This window comes from Barbatula barbatula (genome assembly GCF_947034865.1).
Source record: "Barbatula barbatula genome assembly, chromosome: 23".
In the NCBI taxonomy this organism is placed as follows: domain Eukaryota; kingdom Metazoa; phylum Chordata; class Actinopteri; order Cypriniformes; family Nemacheilidae; genus Barbatula; species Barbatula barbatula.
Window position 1 is genome coordinate 10,956,277 of NC_136786.1, and position 16,623 is coordinate 10,972,899.

Consider the following 16,623-nt stretch of genomic DNA (forward strand, 5'->3'; position numbering starts at 1 on the left):
AAAATTGTCACCGTTTATACACCATTATGGATGTGACAATTCACATGATGCTTTTAAGAACACAAACAAATGCTTTAAAAACTTCACATGAGTATTTAAACCAACAAATATTGACATCTGACCTAAAAAATCACTAAAACCTTGAACGTTTTCAATTGAAGGTTGACATCCGCATGGAATTGCCAATTTACACAAAATATAACTTCAAATGTCATTTTTAGTCAACTGTTTCTTTAAATGCGCTGCGGTGAAAAATCAGTTTTCTTAACTGTGAGCATCTGACTCATTAAACACGCGCACTGACACATTGTGTACAAACACCTGAGCGGCCCCTGGGAGGCCCCACAGCTGGTCCTCTCATAAAAGCTCTTAAACAGAAACTGCTGATGAATAGACAGTTCAAACCCATCATTGTTGTAAACCGTCCACTGACATGCGGAAAGCTTTGTGCTAATAAACATCTTAAATACTTCAGCGGCATTAGCAGCTGATCTAGACGCGGCACTGAATAAGACTGACTGGATCGAATTGGGTTTTGTCTTGCCCCGAAGCCCAAAGTCTTTAAATCTCTGTAATGGCTTTTGAATGTGTAGTCAATGAGTGCCCACCCCACGCCGGTCGTCTATCGCGCGTTATGTAACCAGCTGAACGGGGTCATTCAGCTTTCCCGCACTTTCCGCTCCAGAACATTAAAAACGGCTTTTGGCGCGAGCGCTCATGCTTGACGTGCTTCGCCAAACTGCTCTGATTGCTTGGCTTCGTAATGTTCTGTCCTGACCGTGACCCTATCGGTGGATATCAAGTCAGTTTGGGGTGTTATGGTTGTTGACAGGTTCACAGAGTGACAAAGGCACGCGGCTGCAACATTGTGAGGAGTTTCACAATGACATGCTTGGAAATAGAGAGGAAAAATGTACAATTCATGTTTTTAAGAAATTTAACAAAAAGTAAGTCAAATGCATTTAGGTCACTTTTACTATGCAACTTCAGAGTCAGAATTTTAATTTTCTTGTTTTAAATTTTCTTATTTGTTCCCATTTTTTCTTTTGCATTTCACAATTTGTGAAAGCAGTTATTTCCTTGAATTTCCTTCCACCGATTTCCTTCCCTTACGAAAATGAACCATGTTTTTGGTGTATTGATTACTTATTGCAAAACCATGTTTTTACTACAGTAACTTTCGTTTTCCATAACCATAGTTATTTTGTGGTAACCGTGGTTTTGCTGTAGTAAAACCATGGTTAATTTTCAAAAGGGATCCTTAAAAGGATCGTTCACCCAAAAATGATAAATCTGCCATAATTTATTCACCCTTGAGTTGTTCCAAATCTGTATAAATATCATTGTTCTGTCGAACACAGAAAGATATTTGCAAGAATGCTTGTAACCAAACAGTTATATGTGTTGGTTATGTAAAACTTGTTTTTCTTGCTTTTTCAAGGCCAAATGGGAAATTCTGGGTTGGTTGACAAAGCTCCACTGTGTCTACCGTTCTGACTGCATTGATTGGTGCTGCATTCCATCAAGCCAATGAAAATTAAGCAGAGAAACCCAAAGATTATATGGACCTGAATAGTCACTTGTTTATCAAGCGTAGTCGATAGATGGATTCAAACCCCCCGACCGCTTTTACTTTCCGTTCCTCTGTCGCTTTATGCCGTATGATTTTCTCGAGCAATTTCTCAAAGCTAACAACAGCAAAGCACAGAAGCACTCTGTTCGGTTTTGTTTATGTGTATATTTTAAGGGCCTAATTGAGACTGGGATTGAAAATGAGTTGCATGTCGGGTCGGTGCAGTCGGGCTGAGATCATACCGAACTCAACCGTAAACTCATTTATGGATGCCTGGCAGACTCCGAGTTATATAATGTAATTGCTTGAACATGCTGCCTCATACTGCATTGCATCAATAGGTCAACGGAGAGAATGAGATCCGGATTTGTGGGTTAAAACAGCTTCTTGTACTATGAAAGGGTTTAATCATCACAAATCATGCTTGTTTTTAGCATGTTTGACTTGTATCAGCAGTTCTAGTGTTTGTTTATTTGTTTATTAGGTATTGACATTGTTTCATTTGTTTAAAGATATCTGTATAACTTTATTTCTTTTGCAGAACAAAAAAGAAGATATTTTAAAGAATGTTGGTAACCGAACAACGGCAGTACCCATTCACTTCTATTGTATAGACACAAAACCTATGCAAGTCAAAGTGAACCGCTAACAGTTACAGTTAACAACATTCTTTAAAATATCTTCTTTTCTCCCAATTCTCAGTCCAGCTGATGTTAATGTTGAAGTCGATGTTGAACCTTTACAGTGGCAGTCCAAGAAAACTATTGTAAATGTCTGTAAATGTCCCGTAATGTGTTTCTACAGAAGCAGCGCTACACAGTTTGTTAAGAGCACTCACCAGCGAGAAGTACAGCGACCCCATGCAGCACCTGGAAAGAGAGCAGGCCCTCGCCAAACAGTTTGCCGAGATACTGCACTTCACGCTGCGCTTCGATGAGCTCAAGGTGAGGATCTTCCCTCCAGATTATAAATCTAAATATACAGCAAATGCCTTTAGAAAATAACTTTAGATATTACACAATATGTTATTCCTCTAGGGAGCCGATACACTTCAACGGTCTGCATGTAAATCTCGTTTTTTTGTGTTACTGGAGACATTTGTATACATCATAGTACATTTAAGTCTGTTTAGTCCTACGTTTAGAATTAATACAAATGCAAATAGGCTTACAGCCTAAAAAAGAGATCATTAATTAATTTTGTTATTATTATTAATTTATTGATTCATTATTACTATTTATAGGTACGTGTTATAGGTAAAATGATCATTTCTGTTCCATTCTGTGAAGTACTAACAATCCCTTTTTTCGTTTCGTCTGAATTTCAAATACAAATGTTGTTTTTATGGATTTATTTGCAGAACATGAAAACTGGAGAAACAGGTCAAAATAACAGAAAAGATCATGAAAAGTGTTCATATTTACTTTTGAGCAATAAAACAGGGATATAAAAGTTCAAAGGTTATATTATTTATGGCATAACCTGGCTTTTGGATGACTTTGTCACTCCTGAGGTTTGATTTTGTCAAAATTCAACAGACACTGGACCGGAACGGCCACAATACATCTAGAAATGTTGATTAAATGGACATTTGTAATGGTCTCTTATTTTTTTATGCAGCTGTTCAATGGAATGATTATTTTTCAGTCATCAAACTTGATTTAAGGGGTCATATGACACAGCTAAAACGAATATCATCTGGGTTTTTTATGTAATGTAATGCAATGTGTATACTGTACACGATTTAAGGTTGAAACACGCTGTATTTTCCACATACTGTGCATGTTTGTAACATCTGTTATCATATTTGGAACATCAGGTTCCAAAGCTATTGTACTGACAGGTACGCCCACCTTACTTGCGTAAACATTTGGGCGGTCTTGGTCAAATCATACCTCGAACTGACGTAGATTTGTGGGGGGCCGGTTTCACGAGGCGTTTCATGCAGGTCTGGATGAGCTTTAATTCCGACCCTTTTCCTAGATTTGCTGCTATGGACAGTGATTCTACATAGCCGACCAAGCACAGATCTAGGTTGACAGTGAATTTGAATAAATGCACGCAGTACAGATTCCAGTCTTCTGTGACTACAGATGATTCATTAGTTTAATGTTCTCTAGAGAAATGAAATGGCGTGCTCATCTTGTAAATCAGCAACATTTTATAAACGTCGCTTGAGATAGATGAGCCCGAGGAGGATGTAATGCCTTCACAAGCTTCATCTTCTCACCAATAACATGCTAATTGCGATTAGAGACCAGCTAATGAGAAAATAATTACCGTGCCATCGTCCGATATCGCCGGCCCAGGTGTGCGCCCAACCTTTTTTGACATTTAAGATCACTAACAAATAGCTTTTTAACCATCACCCGCCATCATCCTTATCTTTAACACCCACTGTTTATTTGTATCAGAGTCTTCATGCAAAAGCAAAATATTTAAAGACATTAACTCACCCTCATGTCATTCAAAACCTCAATGACTTTCTTCCTTCCGCATAACACAGAAGAAGATATTTCGAAGAATGCTGGTATCCGAACAACATTGACCCCATTGACTTCCATTGTACAAAACCACTGATACATTTCTCAACATATCTTCTCTTGTGTTCCACAGAATGAAGAGTCACATACAGATTTCGAACTTCGGGGTGAATAAATGATGAATTTTAATTTTTTTAAGAAATCATCACACTGCTATATTGTGTTCTTACACCCTGTCTGTAGTTATATAATCTCCTTTGACAACGCATGTCATAACCTCAGACACACAATGTTCACTGGCTAGACACTCGACCTCCTTATTTGTCCCAGGTTACGTGTCCAAAAATATCAAGTGATGTTTCGTCTAGTCGTTTGTTTTCTCAGTTGTCTCAAGACCAACACTAGCGCTCCACTTTGCTCTACTCTAAACATTCGGCACGTTCGCCTAAACCCTGTCGCCTGTGGCATAGAACGGGGATGTCCCAATTAAGAGATGGCATTGCTAAATGTGGGTAGGTAGGGGGTGTATGGTGGCATGCCAACCTCCATCTACCCATGGCCTCATCTCAGCTTGGCGCAGTGACCTACTTCAGCCGGCTAATGCTGTTGAGCCGTACGCTGCAGGGACACGACTGACTGTCTGGGCAGCCGAGGGTAAATAGACTCCAGACCAGCTCTCAGATGCAACGCAGACACGCATGTCATTTTGAGGTGTCGTGTTGATTTTGTTTGCCTGTTTTCACAAAGCATTAGTTTATAGGTTTTCGTTTTCTGCATTGCAGTCGCTGTAATAAGCTTATGTCTGTCAGTGTCTCTGTCTCAAAATCACTGAGCTGGTAATTTGGCATCATTACAAGTGACCTTTGCTCCTGTAAATCCTAAAGGGGTCATTTTTCACCCGACCTTAGATCTCGTCTTGTCACTATATATAAGCCTTTTCATCCATCTGTCATAAGAAGTACTCAAAGAGTAGGGTTCAGTTTTGAAGAATACTGCTTTTAGGGAACAGACATCACCCAGACTGTCTAAGGTCTGACAGATATTTTCTCTAAGCTGACAGATTGTTGTGATTATTCAAACTGGTGGTTTTTAAGTTCGGCTTTTGCTAATCCCATAAAGTCCACAGTGCGTTTTAATGCTTCTATCATGTCACTAAAACCAAGCTAAAAACATACTGCCCGAAGAGTTGATCCTTTTAAAACACAAGCATTATTTTTGACCCATGATGCTTGCACAGACCTGCTCAAGTTTCAATGTTAGAATTGTTCATACTTGCTGTGTTTTCAACAATACCGATATGAATGTTTCTTTAGATTTTCTTGTATTAATTCTCTAGATATCTGTTGTGATTTTTATTTTGGACAATTAAATGTGCGAAAAAGCAAAACCTTTATATCACAGAGATTTTGGGGTGGAGTATTTTCCCTGTTCTAGTTTTGTAGTTTATACTTACAAATAACATGTTTGTCATTGCAAACCTGTGTGACCTTAGTATGTTAGTGTCCAAACAATGCTGACCCCCATTGACTTTCATTGTATGAACAAAAACACTGTGGTAACAGTGTTAAAATAACAAAAGTAACATTGTTAAAATAACATGACTGTGAGTAAATGTTTTTATTTTTGCATGGACTGTCTCTTTAAGGCACTACCCAGGACCCTAGCAACCATATGGCAACATGACAAAAGACCACTCAGGTGGCAAACTCCCTTGTGTTGTAGTGCCGGACGGGTCATTTTCTTGAAAACACGTACAAATCTATACTGACTAAATTGTTTGTTAATTCTTTTTTTAGATGACAAATCCTGCCATTCAGAATGACTTCAGTTATTACAGGAGAACCCTGAGTCGCATGAGGATCAATAACGTTCCCGTAAGTTTTCTCAACACAGTCATCTCTCTATTCCTATGATTTCCTACAGTTGAATTTCTCATTCTGTTCTCCTTTTCTTTTACTTTCCCCTGTTTATATTTACTCGGCATCTGTTGGACACAATTTCCTCTCCGCATAGCTCTTCTCATATGCATCCCTTCTTCCCCACCTGTTTTATCCTTTTAAAGCAGAGACCGTTTTAAAGGGGTAGTGCCAATTTTATCTAAGCTCATTTCACACAACTGACACACTTTTCTTTCGCACACTCGCATACTAGAGCACGCATCCACTTGCACACACTGGCCCTCTGGGGACTACTGAGGACCCAAACAGAAAATGGTCTCCCACTGGGAGAGCGAGTGAGTTCACACTGTTGCCCACCATTGAGGTGCACCAATATAGCGTGGCACCTGATCTGTGGTCAGCTTTGTGCATGTTTTCCCGTGAGAAATCGTGCCCTCCTAGGACTAAATATCTGATCTGAGAGCGGGCCTTGCTCATGCCCCCGAGGGACACCGTGCGGCCCAGATACCATGCTTAGTGAAGTGGTGCTGGTTTTCCCCTTATATTCTCTCAGACTGAACTCAGTAGCCCCACAGTAGCTCCCCTGGGCCCCGCTGCTGTATAACAGCTAAATAAATCACTCCGGCTGGCGCCTTTCACATCTGCCACCGGCCCAAGTATAGGCTATTGTTTAATGTATGAATGTATTTTTAGTCTTGGCACAACAATATGTGCAGGTGTATGAAGTTTACGGTAAGATGAAATAAAACAAATAAGATGTTTTTTTGTCATTTTGTTTGGATAGCTTTGTCAGTTTGAATAAAATTCAGCGAAATGGGGCCGTGGCTGTGCGTTGATGTAAACAGCTTTAATAATGTTCATATTCAATAGAGTATGTTTTATGTAAAATAGTTTTTCACTTTACCCGTATTTGACCAATTAATTGTTCCTCTGCTAAGAATTCATCTCAATCAAATAAACTAGCACCATCCTTACTGACGGCTCATGCCATAGAAGTTTGCCCGTGTTGTGGTTTCTGTGGCAAGCCCAAAATTTGACACATTCCCTACCCATCTAAGCAGAAAGGCTCCGAAACATCCATTTACATTTTTTTATATGCAGTGCATCTATGTTGCATTTGAATTTTGACTAATTGTCACCCTGAGAAATTAGTTTGCAGCGAAAAATTCCTCTCGTAAGCATACCCGTCACCTTACCACACTTTTTACTTCCCAACATCTTTTCCACATAATTTTTGTATTTCATTCATCTCTCTGCACAGGCCGAGGGAGAAAACGAGGTTAATAATGAATTAGCCAATCGGATATCTCTATTTTACGCTGATGCCACGCCCATGCTGAAGACATTAAGCGATGGGATGACAAAGTTTGTATCTGAGGTAAACAAAATTGTTTTAATATTTCTAAATGAATCTCCATAGTTAGACGACAGCTAACCTATCATCTTCCTTCGCCAAACAGAATAAGAATTTGCCCATTGAAAACACCACAGATGTATTAAGCACTATGGCAAGTGTGTGCAAAGTTATGTTGGAAACCCCGTAAGTCCTCTTTTTTTCTTGTCCAAGGCACAGATTTGAGAGAAATTATACTACAAATAAAATAACATGGGGAACTATTCATAAGCAATAGAATTAAGTAACATTATAATAAAGTACTGCATTTAATATTTACTACATAATATGAACTGATTTTATCATTTGGATTCAGCGAGTATCGGAGTCGTTTCAGCAGCGAGGAGACCGTGTCCTTCTGTCTGCGTGTCATGGTCGGGGTCATCATCCTCTACGACTATGTACATCCTGTCGGCGCTTTCGCCAAGTCCTCCAAAATAGACGTGAGTGAAACCATCAGCTCTCTTCACAGTCTTCTCACTTCCACCCGGCACAGGCTTATTATCACGGAAAATAGAGCGATGGTCTCACAGTGTGTTGACTCATGAGGTTAAGTGCTCATTATAGTAACCACGGCTGCTTTTTCCCCGAACAGATGAAAGGCTGCATTAAAGTGCTTAGAGATCAGCCGCCAAACAGCGTGGAAGGTCTTCTGAATGCTCTCAGGTACTGTATTAAACAAGGCGACATACAAAACCTCATCATGGCAGATCTAACATTTTAATGTTGTTATATGCAACTGCGATGGAGATTCCAAAACGATTTTTTACAACACCACCAAGTGTCAGTTGAACGGAAAAAACTAAAACAAGCTTATTTTTGATTAAAGCTATTTACCAAATGTATTAATGAAAAAATTTCCGATATATTTAAGGTAGTCAGATGCGTAAAATTGTTTCTCAGTAGATTGTTTTAGTCCGTGCAAACCCCCTCCCATGTTCCTAATAAAAGTTATCCATCACCTGACGAGTTTCATTTACATGCCAAAGCCAATATTTCCGCTCATTAAGCAAGTGTTAATGTGCCACCCTGTTTATGCTTTATTCCTAAAAAGTGCCCCATTATACCGCTGTTAAACAGTAATCCACAGGAGATCATAGTTGGCAACACATACTTGTTTGGCAACAGCTTGACTTGTTTGTGCTGCGACACAATACAGCAGGTCAAATAATTAACATTTGATGGTTGTTTTTGTGCAGGTACACAACAAAACATCTTAATGATGAATCGACCACTAAGACAATAAAAAGCATGCTGCAGTAGCAACAAACTCTGGGACACGTACCACTGGCCTCAAGTTAATGCTCAGGAGATGCACACACACACACACACACTCTTTCTCTCCTGGACTCGAGCGATGCACAGAATGTTTTTATATTAAAATCAGACAAAAGCTTCTCTATTCTTTTGTTGTGTTTTTATAAAGGAAATGCTACTGGCTTGATGTGTGGTTTTCTGTGCCAAAATGGTTTTGCTGAAATCCCTGTTTTTAACATTTCTGAAATTCAGCCATGCTACTGATGGCAGCTATGAAAGCGTTGTTAGGTTATATTTGTGGTTATTGTATTCATTTAGATCGTTTCCCGATAAAGGGAGGGTGAGTGTTTTGACTTGAATATAAATATATATCTAAATATTGTCTGTATGATATGGATAAGAACAGTATATTAAAAAAAAGAGAAATATATTATTTTTGTTTGAATTCATATTTAATGTTACATTCGCTGCATGGCAAAATGATTGCATTTCTTCTATTTAAAAGAAAACTAAAAGAAATGAATGTTGTCACGGTTGTGTATAAAAGATAAGATGTTTATGTTTTAAAGCCGAAATGGTACTTTGAGATTACAAATGGAGATTAAGTGATAGAAAATTTCAAATTGTATATTTTTTATAGGTTTTGATTTGTGCGTTTGTTTTTCTTTATAGGTGTTATAATTCTGTTTAGCTTTCAAGAACTGTGATAGATTGTAATTTGTCGAGTGTCATACAGTATGTGATGACGACGTGATTTTCAGAGGAAATAAAATGCTTTCATTTTTATAATGCTTTGCTGCGTTTTTAATTCCGTGTTACAGATGGTTTTAACGTGCAATCTAGGATGAATCCAATTCCTAGAGAGAGCAGGGTGTGGTCACGGGCAGTAGTTCTGCAGTAAATAAGGACAGGAATCAAGGTCAGAAGAGGAGGAGAGAGAGAAGCCGCTTTGGGTGAGGCACTGCAGGTCTGTCTGCGTTCTACTGCTGTTGGAGCTCTTGGGGTTGTGGAGGAAGAGAGAGAGAGATTTAGGGTGTGTCCTGTATCCATGCGGCTCTGTTGGATTAAGGAACCGGAATGCAGATGTTGAGAGAGTTTAGGAAAGCAGGTCATGTAGCGGGACGGTCTGTGAGCGGCAGCACTAAAATGTGCTGAAGAAAAGCATTTCAATGTGGTATTAGCTTTAGGGTTGCGACCGGAACATATGTATGTACTCATCTGCAGAGAAAACAAGTCATTCATATTTGATGATGTTTGATTGCTTCACTCAGGGGTTGATAACTCTGAAATTATGATCAATGGTGCATTTGAAACAAGCATTTTAGATCCATTTGTTGATTTTTCATTTCAAAATGAGCATTCTGCACCGTGCATAACGGACACCTTTTGTGGGAAATCAAAACGTAAGATGAAAATGTTTTACATGTAATATATATATATATATATATATATATATATAAAATATATGCACTGTGTTATGGTCATTTGTCTGTTATATAAATGCTGTCACGTTCGTCGCTCAAAAGTTGAGAGGTACTGTTGTCTTTTTCTTGCATTTTTTTGTAATTCTGCTTTGGATGTGTTTCGGTCAAAAGTGCTAAAGTAATGGATTTCTATTAAGGTCTATTAATTTGTTGGCAATTAAGAGAGATTAAAACTGAATTTAACACAAACTAAGTGCGAGTGTTAGAGATCAGTGTTGCATTATTTAACTTAATGGATAAACACGGTAATTTTCAGCACATTCTTTAGATCGGATTATCACTTTCCTTTTAGATTCCTCTTTCACTCGAATAGCTTTGTTAGGATGTAGAGAGAAAACATTCTTGCTGTTTATACGTCTAAAATAGCAGTGGAAATTACAATAATATCTGTTGATTATTTTTGAGGTGACATCTGCATATCTTCGGCAGATGTATGAACCATTTTCTACATAAATCAACTCGATCTCAGGTACGTTTTTTCTACTTTCTTAAATCAAGTAAAGACATAAATATTTATTATAGAATATAATTCTCAACTCATTTTGAATTCATTGATAGCATTCTGTCACAGACTGGTGCGGTGTCACATGGTCAGTGGGAGGGAAGGAGAAACTGTAACTATACGGTTCCTGAGAATTCACAAACCCAGGCAAACACTCAACACTATCTCATGACACAAGAAAATGGTAAACCACAAGACTGTTACTTGCCAACTCTCACAACTTTTGCATTTATTAAAAGACATTGTAAAGAGGAAGGTCTTGTTACACAAGTCACACGTTCATTTGGCACGCATTCTTGACATAAGACATTTAGCTGATTGAAACGAAATAGACCAAAATTGTCCTCCATATTGCTTTGTGTCCATATTGAATTGTAGATGTCATATACTCCTGTTAGGTGCAACACATGTGCGCTCCTGACGCTAAGATTCCTCTGGAACAATTGACAAATGATTAATATTAACATCATGCTTGTAACAAAAATGTATTCTCTCATTTGTAATGAATGCAGACCTTCTGCAAAGGAAAACCATTTACTTTTGGTTTTAAGTGAATACACCCAGTTTCAGATAAACGCGCTTTTTTGTTTAATCATTTGTATATATAAAGTAATCTCTAGGGATGCATGATAAATAAACATCCGTATCGTACGATAAATGGTCATTCTTAATGTAATCTGTATCAGCTGATAATAAATCATATATTATCGCAGATAAATCAGATGTCATTTTCATCTGATGAAACTTCTTCATCTGCACGCTGCTCACAGTTAAATACTATACAGTACTGTCGTTCTGTCGTGATCATTCTCTTACTGTTGTTTGCAAAACATTGTTGATGTAGGTACAGTATCTATGAAAGTGTAGGTTATAGGAACAAAAGCATATTGTTTGATTCAGACTGCTGTCTTGAGACCTGTTAGACACTTGGCTATTAAGAACATGTTTCAGGGTTGCTCGGGAAGAACATCTATAATTTGTTTGGTGAATAAAAAATACACGAGAACATTTTGAAGGTTTAATAATCTTTAACTAGTGTAAAGTAGGCTTGGTACATGATTTTAAGGGGAAAAAGTTACCTTTTTTTCTGCAGTGAATGTTTTCATATAAAAGCAGTTGTCCACTTTTTGCCTTTTGTTTCAGTTTTAGGAAATGTTATATTAATATCTACATACGGTTCATCGGCCAATATATCGGTCATCCGCTTCCGATGTTAAAGAATCATCAGTTATAGTTATCTGCCAAAATTGACATATCGCTGCATCCTTGGTAATATCATATAGATTATGTTGTTTAAAAATGCATGTATATTGAATTTATGAGTAGTATGAAACTGCATCTGTCAAATTGACTTGCAGTACCCCGGACGAACATTTTGTGCAGTCCTGACCTTGGAATGTCACGATTGGCCTATCAGAATCAAGTATTCCAGTGCACCGTGTAATAATAGTGATCCAATGGCAACATTTTCAATGCCATCAATAACATTTTTTATCCTAAAATATCCTTTAAGGGATGTTTTTGTTTAATGCGACTACAACCAATGTGAGTGCAGAAAGTGAATCTGTTTGATGGCTGTCGGTGTGAACACATCTTCAAAATGCAGGTGCACATGAAGCCTCACTACAGCAAGACGTCTCACTAGAATTTGCGACAGAGCTCCTGTCTGTGTGTCACCTCGGTCGGATATTCAAGCATGTTTAAGTCCACCAGTGACGTGACTAAGACTTGACAAGGTCTCTATTGTAGTAGACAGTGAACACCATAGAGGATGTGGTTGAATGTGGGGCCTCTCTCAAAGTGTCGGCCCTGTCAGCATACAATTTACACCTCGACAACTGCAGGACTCTCTTTTTCTCTCTCTATCTCTCTCTCTTTGTATCTAGATACCGGATTCCTAAAGGGATAGTTCACCCAGAAATACAAAATCTGTTATCATTTATTCACCCTCAAAACTTGTAGGCCTATATGATTTTTATGTTTTTTTTATAATGATAAATCAGGGGAATTGGGCGGTGATCATTGGCTGCGCTGCTCATGACAGGCATCAGTTGGAACCTTGACGATTTGGTCCGTACATGTGGAGAACGCTGGAGCTTTTGTGCAAAAGAACATAGCACTGCTTATTTTCAAACTGCTGAATCCCACCTCAACGGACGACACGATGAACTAATAGAAAACTGTATGAGACTGTGGATGACTACTGTTCACAGGAACAACCCACATAACCAATAAAGAGATTAAATTCAGTGAAATTCATTCGCTATTGAGCAGAGAGAGAGAGAGAGAGAGGGAGAGTTGAGGGGTTTGACTGTGAGAGCTCAAACCACAATGTCCTTACACATTGCAACCCCACCTCTCCAGGGTTTACTCTTCTAAGAATGACAACGGCTATCTGCTGATACCCCCTCAACGCTCCCACACTTGGCGTCCCACTTCCTGTCATCCGTTTTCTTAATCAGTGAAAGTTTCCCGCAACAGTTAATCAATTATGTCACATCATCTAACGGCTTTTTTACAGTACCAGTAAGGAATGGCATAACTGTGGTTTGCTTACAGCAGATAATGGGGGTTGTTTTGACGATATATTTCTAATATACTGTTGGAAGGTTCGTCCGAGGTTTGTCTTGCTTTGAGGGATGTGGTATGATTTGATCTATTTTCTATGTTATATTAAACAGCCTTCTTTTGCTAAAGATCACAGTTATCACTGGTGGCAAACCCAGAAAAATTCTACTTCATGTTGATTAAAACCTATATGACTGTCTGTGAAGCACAAAAGAGATATTTTGAGAAATGTCTCAGTGGTTTGGTCTATACTATGGAAGTCAAATGAGTTTCTTTTTGTTTGGTTACCGGCATTCTTGAAAGAATCTTCTTTTGTGTTCTGCAGACGAAAGAAAGTCATAAAGGATTAGAACGACATCGTGCATGTGGGCAAACATCTGATGTTTACCTTTAGTCTTTACGAAAGTCACAATGTTAAACACTTTCACTCTATTATTTTACATTCTCCGCTAAAGGTCAGTAGATATATATAACCCAAGCTGCAATTTAGTTGAGGCCTTCATAAACAAAGCGATAAGTTAAATGGCTATAGATAGTCAATCTCAAACTTGACATCTTATATTAGTGTCGGCCTGTGCGGCAGATAACTTCTCCTCTTTCTTCAGAAAACGAAGGATCAAACCAAGGTCTTTCCCATCATCCATCATGCTCAAATATGAGTTTTCCTCAAAGACTTCAAAGAGCATTTCCGTCCCAGAACATCCTTGGATGAGTGATCTTAGCAAACCTGGCCCGACTCAAGCAGTCTCAGTTCAACCCTGCCTGACCTCACATTGCTTTCTTCACACCAGCTGTTGACACACACGCAAACGCCACAAAAGCTCACCAACAGGGGTGTGTGTTCTTGCGTGCCACATTGATTTAGATGAGACAGGAAAGCTAAACCGTCTACCTCCCTTTCGTGGGTCAGGGATGTCTCTCATCCATGACCCTGAGAAGGTCTATCATCTTTACAGTTGCTTCCACTCCCATCCAGTTTACGCTTCATTCCCGGCCTGTAATCTAACCTTGATGAGGCCCACTTTTGTCAGGAGGGAAAAATATGGGAGCTTTGACATGGGCACTTATCACACCCACCATACTTCCAGTCTTAGATGAGTTGGTAAGCATCTAAACTGCAGAAATATAAGTGGTAAAGTAAAAGGAATACCTAGCCCAAATATCAATATTTGTACTTGTACTCACATTTCACGAATGTGCCACGATGTCAGGATCTTCTCTGATTAATGATTTTTATTTTGACATTTTTGCTTCCTCACTATTTGACAAAATAAAATGGATCCTTTTTTTGTAAGTTGCTTTGGATAAAATGTAATTGTAAGCTATTTGTTTGGCTTTAAAGATCATAAATGCTTCATGTTGCTATAAAATATTGCTTTTGAATCCTTGAAAACTTTTGACGGCTTAAAAACTTCCGCCCACCATGCATTGGAGTTGCATGGAGAAGAATAAGCAGTAGTCTCCGGAGTTTCTTGTCCCACATAAGAAACAACTTGATCTCACGTAAATTCGTACCTATTTTACTAGGTGGCCAATTCGTACGATGTGAATTGTACAGCAATGTTACAAAAATGGCATATTAAAGCCCCTCCCCTAACCCAACACCTAAACCTGACGTCACTGATGCGAAAGCAAATTGTACTAAAATATACAAATGAGTTCGTATAAATTCGTACAAATTTTGTATTTTTTTGTGTGAACTATCCCTTTAAGAACCCACATTTAAACAAAAAAAGCTATTACATGCTAACTTCATTGCTATCAACATTAAAAGCATCCATTTATTGTTCATTGACGCTCTCGGTTTGTTTAATGCAAACAGTTTCATCTGAGTATTTCTTCACTCTGCGGTTCAGAAGAGGGCAGAGGCAGTTACTCGTCTGTCAGTGGCCTATAAATCTATGGAAGACCCCCTGATGACTGTGCAAACCATGTCCTGTGGTACCGGGGCAGCCATCTTGGATCTGAGTTGCATCCGATTTCATGAATGGGCCCGTGTAATCAATCAAGGATTTGTGAAATCAGAGAAAAGACAGCTCTCTAGCCGGAGAGGGTCTGGGTTGTGGATGAATCTTCCTGTTTGGTGGTCGTCTGACTTCTTGCTCTGTGTCCTGTAAGTTAACAGTTACTGTCAGAAAAGAGGATGTTAGACCGCAGGGGGAAGTGTGAAAAGGAACTGTATCATTCAAAAAAAGCGAGGGAAGCTGATTAAAAAAGTGAAGCGCAAGCATTGTTTAATTGTTTTGCATTATTAAAGGCAAAGAATTGTGAAATTCAACCCTATATGATAGCACACTTCCACCTTATGCTTCTTTTGTCCGCAGTAGATTTTGAAATACTGTATCGCTATGACCATTCATGAACCATCATGCAATCAAACTCGGATGTTTCTGCATTTCCAAAAAACATGTTCCTACAAAGCAATGAAGCATCTTTTCATTAATAAACTCGATACATCACTCATGTTTTGACTTGTGATGTTTTAAAGGCCCTTTTTGTAAATTGTAGACCTTAATGTTTTTTTTATATATTAATGTTTTTTTGGTTGCAGTATCAAAGTGTGCTATAAATCTTTTGATGAAAAACACTATATGTCCATAAATTTAGAATTAAACTTACCAAGAAAATATTATGAACTGACAGTTTTCTGCCACATAGTTAATATGATAAACTGCACCTGTGTTTACCATTTTGGTAGATCTGTGTGAACTTGAGAGTAACTGACATTGCATTCATTAAAACAACTTTGTGACCAGTAAGAAAAAAAACATCGTAGTCACATAACTGAAGAAATTTGACTAGGAAAAGTGCAGATAGTTCTGAGAAAAAGCACCAGATGCTGCTTGGGGTATTTTGTTATCTCTACAATGACATTCATTCATTTTTTTTATGTGTGTCTTAAATGTCAAAACATATCTGGCCACTGTTTGTAAGGTGCAATGTACAATGAGTCGACCATTAATAAACCCCAAAAGAGTGATTTGGACACCCGAAAAGTGGAAGCATCATGTATCACCCCCATAGGGTGTTATAATGATCGACTGTCTGCACTTTATCCTGCTTATGCAAGCTACTAGACGGTCTCATCTTCAAAACACATTCACAAACAATAGAGCGCCTGTAAATTATTTCTGATAACAATCAAAGGAAACGAGAAGAACCGTTACTTGGCTAAACTTCCAATATTTCGAATTTAGACTTGATACCAAGCTCAACCGCCAGATGTCAATGTACCATACAGTTTGTTTAAATGCGACCGAACTACAGAAACCATTCAACAAAGTGAACATACAACAAAAATCAATTTGTGGTGAGCAGGGCGGGACGAGAGCCGTGAGGGAAAGGCACGAGGCCGGTGACGAGAGAGACAATGAGCGTCAGCTGTGAGTGCACCGGTCTCGCATCCCTCACGGAGGAGAGCCAGAAGCATAAGAGAGGAGCGACAACAGGGAAGTGCGAGAGAGG

At 38.6% G+C, this 16,623-nt stretch overlaps 1 protein-coding gene across 2 annotated transcripts in view; it reads left to right on the forward strand.

Moving 5' to 3' along the window:
- fam49bb (family with sequence similarity 49 member Bb) overlaps positions 1–9,396 on the forward strand; it is a 41,551-nt gene extending 32,155 nt beyond the window's left edge. For both annotated transcript variants that reach the window (XM_079488363.1, XM_079488362.1), the window contains exons 6-12: positions 2,378–2,517; positions 5,853–5,930; positions 7,216–7,332; positions 7,415–7,494; positions 7,664–7,790; positions 7,943–8,013; positions 8,547–9,396. In XM_079488363.1, coding sequence (XP_079344489.1) covers positions 2,378–2,517; positions 5,853–5,930; positions 7,216–7,332; positions 7,415–7,494; positions 7,664–7,790; positions 7,943–8,013; positions 8,547–8,610 — 677 coding nt within the window. In that variant the 3' untranslated portion in view covers positions 8,611–9,396. The remainder of the gene's footprint in view (positions 1–2,377; positions 2,518–5,852; positions 5,931–7,215; positions 7,333–7,414; positions 7,495–7,663; positions 7,791–7,942; positions 8,014–8,546) is intronic.
- Positions 9,397–16,623: the final 7,227 nt, after the last annotated feature.